This window comes from Grammomys surdaster, unplaced genomic scaffold, assembly GCF_004785775.1.
Source record: "Grammomys surdaster isolate TR1022 unplaced genomic scaffold, NIH_TR_1.0 150, whole genome shotgun sequence".
NCBI classification, from domain to species: domain Eukaryota; kingdom Metazoa; phylum Chordata; class Mammalia; order Rodentia; family Muridae; genus Grammomys; species Grammomys surdaster.
This window is the reverse complement of record NW_021604608.1, coordinates 19,047,324-19,054,641: the sequence shown is the minus strand read 5'-3', so window position 1 is coordinate 19,054,641 and position 7,318 is coordinate 19,047,324. Positions and strand designations below refer to the sequence as shown.

At 38.7% G+C, this 7,318-nt stretch overlaps 1 protein-coding gene across 3 annotated transcripts in view; it reads left to right on the top strand.

Moving 5' to 3' along the window:
* The first annotated feature begins 2,482 nt into the window (after positions 1–2,482).
* Positions 2,483–7,318, top strand: part of Tmem156 (transmembrane protein 156) — a 38,096-nt gene continuing 33,260 nt past the window's right edge. For all 3 annotated transcript variants that reach the window (XR_003711155.1, XM_028765301.1, XM_028765302.1), the window contains exon 1: positions 2,483–2,667. Coding sequence is in view for 2 of the 3 variants with exons in the window: in XM_028765301.1 (XP_028621134.1) it covers positions 2,580–2,667 (88 nt within the window). In the remaining variant the exon portion in view is untranslated. The remainder of the gene's footprint in view (positions 2,668–7,318) is intronic.

Sequence of the window (7,318 nt, the reverse complement as noted above, 5' to 3'; positions counted from 1 at the left end):
TCTCTCTCTCTCTCTCTCTCTCTCTCTCTCTCTCTCTCTCTCTCTCACACACGCACACGCACACGCACACGCACACGCACTTAGAAAATGTAAAAAAGTCTAATTGGATTAACAATCTAAGAGAATGATCATAGACAATAACATTATTTTTCTTAATATTTGGTAAGTCAGAGACAGCACAAATGTCTAGCAAGTAAATTACAGTCTGGCTGAAAGAGTCTGATCCCCTGTATCCTCGGAGCAGCCAGCCTGTGGTCTAGGATTTATGGTCCTTCTGTTGCTCTCCTGATAGCCACCATCTGGACACCACCAGAGAAGCCAGGTGCAGAGCACATGATTGTAGCCAGGACAAAGGGCCTTTCAAGAAAATTGACTTTAAAGTGTCTAAAAATATGATAACCAGATTGAGTCAGTGGTAGGGAGCAGGGTGGTGGTGGCAACCCAATAGAAGTAGTAATGCTTTGTGTGTGTGTGTGTGTGTGTGTGTGTGTGTGTGTATACATGTGTGCATTGGAATGTCATTATGCATTATGTCAGAATGGTTTGATTGATTCTAAAAAAAAAATGTTTCATGTGTTTAAGGCTTAGTTGCCAGCTGACAGATTTTTGATAAATGAATCAGAACCCAAGCTCTGATTTAATTAATAGATTAGTCCATGGAATTCTTAGCTGAATGAATTATTAGGTGGGCTCTCGTAGGGAGTAGGCTACTGGGGGAGCACTCTTAATGGGTATATTCGTTCCTATGCAATCTGTCCACCACACGGTGAGCCACTTCGCTCTGCCATGTTTTGCGCCATATTTTCCTCACCGTGCACAGACCCAGCAGCCATGGAGCCATGTGTCTATGCACTGAAGGCCTTCAACGTGTGAGCCCAGTTAATCTTCCTTCCCTGTAGTCATTTTGCTCACATTTCAACACAGCAACCGAAAATGACTAATACAAACCTGACAGAAATATTACAACATGGAAAGCCATTAATCAATAATTTTTTATATGGCTATAAGAATTACTGAGTATTTTAAGGCATTATTGCAACATTTATAAGGGAAAGAATGGACACTAAGATATCAAGGAATGGGGGAGTAAAATATAGTGTTATAAAGGGATAAAGGGGAAATTGTAATAGAAGGAGTGATGGGGGAAGGGCTGGGACTGTGCCAAGGACCATTAACACTAAGGCCTTTGAAAGGTTGTATGGAAACCTACTACTGTAGAAGCTTTCTAAGATGTATATTTATATAAAGAGTTTAAAGGGAGTTAGCATATCATGGGGCAGGGGGACCAGTATCTCAACTAGATGTCATATGCTACCAGATAAAACTCCCAGCAGTAGGAGTGACTTCTATCATTTTGAAGTATTGGCCAAAGGGACCCCATAGGTTCTCCTCCACGACTCGACAGTAAGACCCTATTGCTGAAGGCTTCAAATACTTATAGAGTACCAAGGGATCCAGATGGTACTTAACTGGAAACTTCACTCCTCCTGGCTAGTGTTCACATAATAATCCTTAATGATGTTCTTAAAATAAAGTGTACACTTGGGAATTCTATTCCTGTTTCTACTGCTCAGGTCTTAAAAGCCCCTTACTGAGGATTCCCATGTATATCCAATGAGAGGTCAAGTCAGTTGATTCTCCGCGCATATTCCCAGCCTAATCTTTGTCCTTTCCCTCTCCACCCACCTGTTGTTCCATAAACCCTAGGAATGTGTGAGAGAGAACAAAAGAACATCAGCAGAAAGGAATGGTTACAAAACTACCAAGACTGAGCAGGGAGCAAAGGATACATTTGCTGCAAGTACAAATTGAAGTACTTGATACATTTTATTTTAACCAAAGAAGGCGGGGTGAGGGTGGGGCTATGGAAATGCTAACTACTTGCATTGTCTAAGTAAGAACGTTTGCTTGCCGTGTATGCTGTATTTATCATCATTTTCTCCTATCCTTCATTTATACTCTAAACGATTTTATTCTTTTCCAAGGAGAACAGGAATGTGGATTGTGACTGTTTATAGATGTAACATTAACCAGTTCCATTCGAAGACCTTTTGCAGAGACAACACTAAAGCAGAATCCCAATTTTTCATGAGCCTTTTGTTTATGCTCATATCTTGTGCTGTTTACTGTCTTCCAGACACCAGAATCCAGTGCAGTATCTGGCTTTCAGAGAGATCAACTATCATTTACTAAGTAAATGAGTGAATGATGTTCATAAACCAGGGTGCCACTGACATTTGCCCTTTGGTTTTTGGTTATTACGTTGTAGGATTACATGTATTCTTACACATTGGTAAACATGAGAAGCCAGACCCCCTTTGTTTCTTAAGGTCATTCCTCATCCTTCTTGTTTATCAGTTAGCTCAACAGTTCTTTTAGAAGATGGCTTTATTAGGCAAAGTGACTCAAAATGAGGAAGTCTGAGTTCGGGGTAACTTTTTTTTTTTCTTAAAGTCAAACCCAAACGGAAGTGAGTGTGAGGTGAATCTCAGGAACTCGAAGTAGAGATGAGATGAGAAGCAGGAAGCAACATAGTATCAAGCTACCGATGGAAACACATTTGTGTCATGTGAGTAGACATGACAGAAACAGCTTTCCTTAAATTATTTGTGGCAATAGTGATCACCTTCATTTTAGTCCTGCCAGAATTTTTCAAGACACCAAAAGGTAAGTAAATCATTGCGATCGAGATCTCCTTTCTTACTTTAGAGTACATTGTCAGCTCGTGGTGACAGACAAGATTTTTGGGGTGTATGCTGTGTGAACTGAAGTTCAGTGACTGAAAAGCCTTTAAGTAAAATGAGATGCCAATTTTTAGTTGCCTGCTGTCTAGCATAGTGGCCTTAGGACTTAGTTATGGCTACAATTGAAAATGAAAAGGAAATATTTAAAGTCTGATTTTAGATTCCAGACACGGGACTTAAGAGAATACCATTTTATGAGTTTGTTCTTTAAAACTGTCTCCTTCTTTTAAAATAATCATATATCTGCTTTTATATTCTGGAGCTCTTAACTAAGGAAAATGACATTTATTTATTTTAAAATGATTCATTTGATCGCAAGGTGATGCTAATAATTTACTGCTGATTTTAGAAAAATAGGAATAAATTTTAGTATTTTTAATATACAGTAAAAAACCAGATGGGTACAAATATAGGCAGCTATGTGTGTTTGAGAGCATAGGGAACAGGACAAAGCACACTTTGAGAGCCCTTCAAAGAATTGTTATATGGTTGTTGAAACTTCAGGGTAGAGAAACAAACAAACAAACAAACAAAAAAGGGAATTTAAACTACTTTTTATATATTACTGAAAGATTGGAAAACATGTTATTGTGGATAATTGTGCTCATTAGCCTTTAATAAGAAGAAAAAAGTAAAAAAAAAAAAACCCACTGTTCTATTACTAAATAGAAGTCATATAAATTTAGTAAAACTAGAGGAAAAACTTATATTTGATAGCTTGCTGCAATGAATATTTATTGTTGAATATATGCAAAGATAAGTGTTCAGATAAAAATACTTTTGCTAATTATATTGGATGACATACTGCAATGATTATTTAATGTCACATATTAAATGATGCTAAGTAGCCAGATAAAAATATTTTTGCTAAATAAACACTGTAACTGCAATTTTTACGAATGATCGAATTTAAATTTTTTCTTTCTTTCTTTCTTTCTTTTTTTTTTAATGCTCAGATTGGGCAAGCATAGTATGTCTTTTTGATGCTTATTTTTACCCGCTGAAAATATGTCCTAAAGAAAATAGAATAAAGACAAGTTATTTTAAAGATATTTTGGGTCGAGAGTAAAAACATGTTTTTAGCTATCTAAGCTAGGCCTTCTCTGTGTTTATATTCCTATAACTTTTGACCTATTAGTTTGAATCTAGTGAATATCAGGTGATTGGCACACACTATTTGCTAAGTTGGTCAGTGCTTTGTGAGAGGTGCTAACTCTAAGATCATATTAAGACTTGTGTGGAGGAGGGAAAAGACAGAGGCATTGTTCTCTTGACCTCTAGTTCTTGCTAGAGGTGATACCAGAAGACCAGTGTGGCCCAGAGAAATTCAGAGAGGTGCATGGTGGGAGGCTTAGTGGGTCTTTGATTTTGTAAGCAGATGAACACTGTTTTTGTTTTGTTTTTATTTGTTTGTTTGTTTGTTTCAAAATCCACTTCAGCTGAATTTCCTTGGCCTGAAAGTGCTGGTCTGTTCTTCATGTTGACAAGTGCCATTTATGATGTTTGTTCTCTCAACTGACACTGTGCTTTCACTGCTGTCCTAAACCAGAAAGAATCACTCTGTTTTCTGGTTGGAAAAGAGAATCAGTGGTTGTTTCCATTCTTTAGGATGATGAAATCATTTTGATATTTTGTTTCAAAGGATCCTTACTGCCCAATAGCAAACAAAACTGTGCCAACCATTGCCTTCTTCTGATGTCCTTCAGTGGTGGAAGGAATTTTGCTCAAAGCCACCGCAAAGTGTTGATTATCGGGTTAACTGTTTCACATATGCAATAGTGTAATAACTATGCTTTATAATAGTCTGTGGGTCATCAGGATTATTGCTGTAACCTCAACAGTGTAGCTTTACATTGATTAAACTAAGGAGATTTGGATTTAACTATTCTGTTACTAAATGGGGGAATGCAAAGGACAAGGTCTCCCTATGTAGTTCTGACTGTCCTGGAACTTGCTATGTAGAACAGGCTGGCCTTGAACTTACAGAAATCTGGCTGCCTTTGGGTCCCAAGTGATGGGGTTAAAGGTGTGTGCCACCATACCTGACCATTGATGTTAGTTTTTAATCCCAATATGAGTTAGTTTTTGAAATGAATTGGTCAATCAGTGAATTTCATAAAGAATCTGGTATGATTATTTGGATGATGAAGAGAGATCATTCTCAAGCAGAAAAGCGAGTCTTAAGACTGTCAGGCATCTGTCTTTTCTTCCTTCAGATTGTATTGCCTTTAATTCTAAAAGAAATATGACAAAATTATTTGGCTTCTAAATTACTCACCAATACCCTGTCTTTACCATGTTAAACAAACTCAGAAGGAATTTCAAGGTGGAACAATGCATAAGTTAGGTTTAATATATTTATTTTCAAAACAATAAACTCTCTAAGCCTCAAAACTGAAAAGACAGCATCCTATCTGATCATATTTTTATCAAGAATGCATCCAAATCTTTAAATGATTATTATCAGGAATTTTCCACTGTTACAATTATGTAGTATTAGCTATTTGGCCTAATTTTAAGAATGAGAACTTCTTAGCTATTGCTTGTCACTAAACAAGGCTGTATTGGCGTGATAATCTATTGTCCAACAATGATCTGAAGCCCCCAGTTAGTTTAAAAGGTATCCGGGACACAGCAATTGATGAACAGCTTGGACCACTTCAATTGCTTGTAGAGAATGGAGATACTGGTTCCCAACTACAAAGTCACAGGTCTGCTGTTGTTGGATGAAACCTTTAAGATGGAGATTTGGGAGGCTGGAGAGGTGACTCAATGCTTAAAAGCACTGGCTACACATCCAGAGGACCCGGGTTCAATTCTCAGCACTACATGACAGCTCACAATAGTATAACTCTAGACCCAGGGGATCCTACGCTGTCTTCTGGGCTGCACAGCCACCAGGCATGCACACGTTACGCGGACAATGCATGCAGACAAAACACACATGTCAAATTGGAGAGGGAGACTTCGTTAAACCTTAGATAGAATCCCTGTGCTCTTTAATTTATTCTTTCACTTATCCATGGTGTCTCTCTGTGCTGGGAAGGTGAGGCTTGCAAAAGGAAAGGCGAGTCTCTCTTAAGGGGTTTTCAGTCATGAAGAAGACCACTGGTCGAGCAATTAAGTACAACCCCATAAAGAGTAAACTGGGATGCAAAAGGGAGTTATGAGAACATTAATGTTGTTTCCAGGCCTATGCAGGGAGGAAGGTTCCTCTGTTCCCAGTTTCCAAAAAAATAATAATAATAATAACTTGACAGAGTTCAAATAATCTCTCACTATTCTTGCTCACAGAAGCACTTTCTAAGAGAAGTCATGATTCTTACTGATTTTCAAATAAAATGTTCGCATATCAATATCTCAGAACTTTATAAGAGCAGACATGGTGGGGCATTACAGGGGTTTGCAGCAAGCAGCACAAGGACAATGCAGATGAATACACTGCCGGTCTCATTATGGCCAGATGTTTTGATGTTGCTCACTTTGACGAGTCAAACTGGCATGAAATAGATTCACTGGCTTTCATTTCTCTTCCGTGTCACACTTTCTAGTGTAATGAGTGTAAGTGTAATGTAATGAGTAGTACACATTACACACATTTCTAGCGTAATGAGCACTAAACCGAGGCAAACCGAGAATGAAGGACCTTTCCTTGTGCGTTATAGGACAACCCCTCCTCAACTCCGCAGAGTGTCTCCACTGTGTTTATGCCGCTATTACAAAGGCAGCGTATTGGCGGAGTTGCAATGAATGAATGAAATGTCCTTGTTTTCAAACTGGGCACTTTATTTTCCTCTTATTGACTCCTTCATAAAAATGTAGTCAGTTATCCCTAATAAGGTTTATTTAGGACATATGACTATTTAAAGTTTGAACTGGCAGAGGTCAAATTGTATTGCCCAGTATGCTCTCGAACCCTTAGGGTCAAGTGATTCTCCCACTTCAGCCTATCAAGCACTGGGACTATGGGTGCTCACCAAGGCATCTGGCTCATTTAGTGTGTGTGGGTGGGTAGGGTGGAGGGGAGGGTTAGTGCATGAGGAAGCCAGAGGTCAACGCCAAGCATCTTTCTCTATTCCTCTCCATCATAATTATTTTAGGTGGTGTTTCTCATTGAATCAGAGCTTATGAATTGGTTTGACTGGTTCCTGGTAACCTCTAGAGATCTATCTGCCTGTTTCCAACCCCCATCCTAGGGTTACAGATGTGTGCCACCATGCCTGTTATTTTTAAGTGTGCTGGGGACTCAGTCAGGTCCTCATGCTTATGTGACAGGCACTTCAATGACTGAGCCATCTCCCTAGACCTCTGGCTCATCATTTGTAAAAACTCTTAACAAATACGTGCATCTACATATACCAGACACAGGGCTAAATATTTTTACATATAACATCTTCTTAACTGATACAATATTCTACTAAACTACTGGGAGTGTAGTTTAGTGGTAGAACATGTGTTTGGCATGTACAAAGCTCTAGGTTTGATCTTGGTTATACATGAGTGCTCTCTCTCTCTCTCTCTTTCAACACACACACACACACACACACACACACACACACACACACACACACACA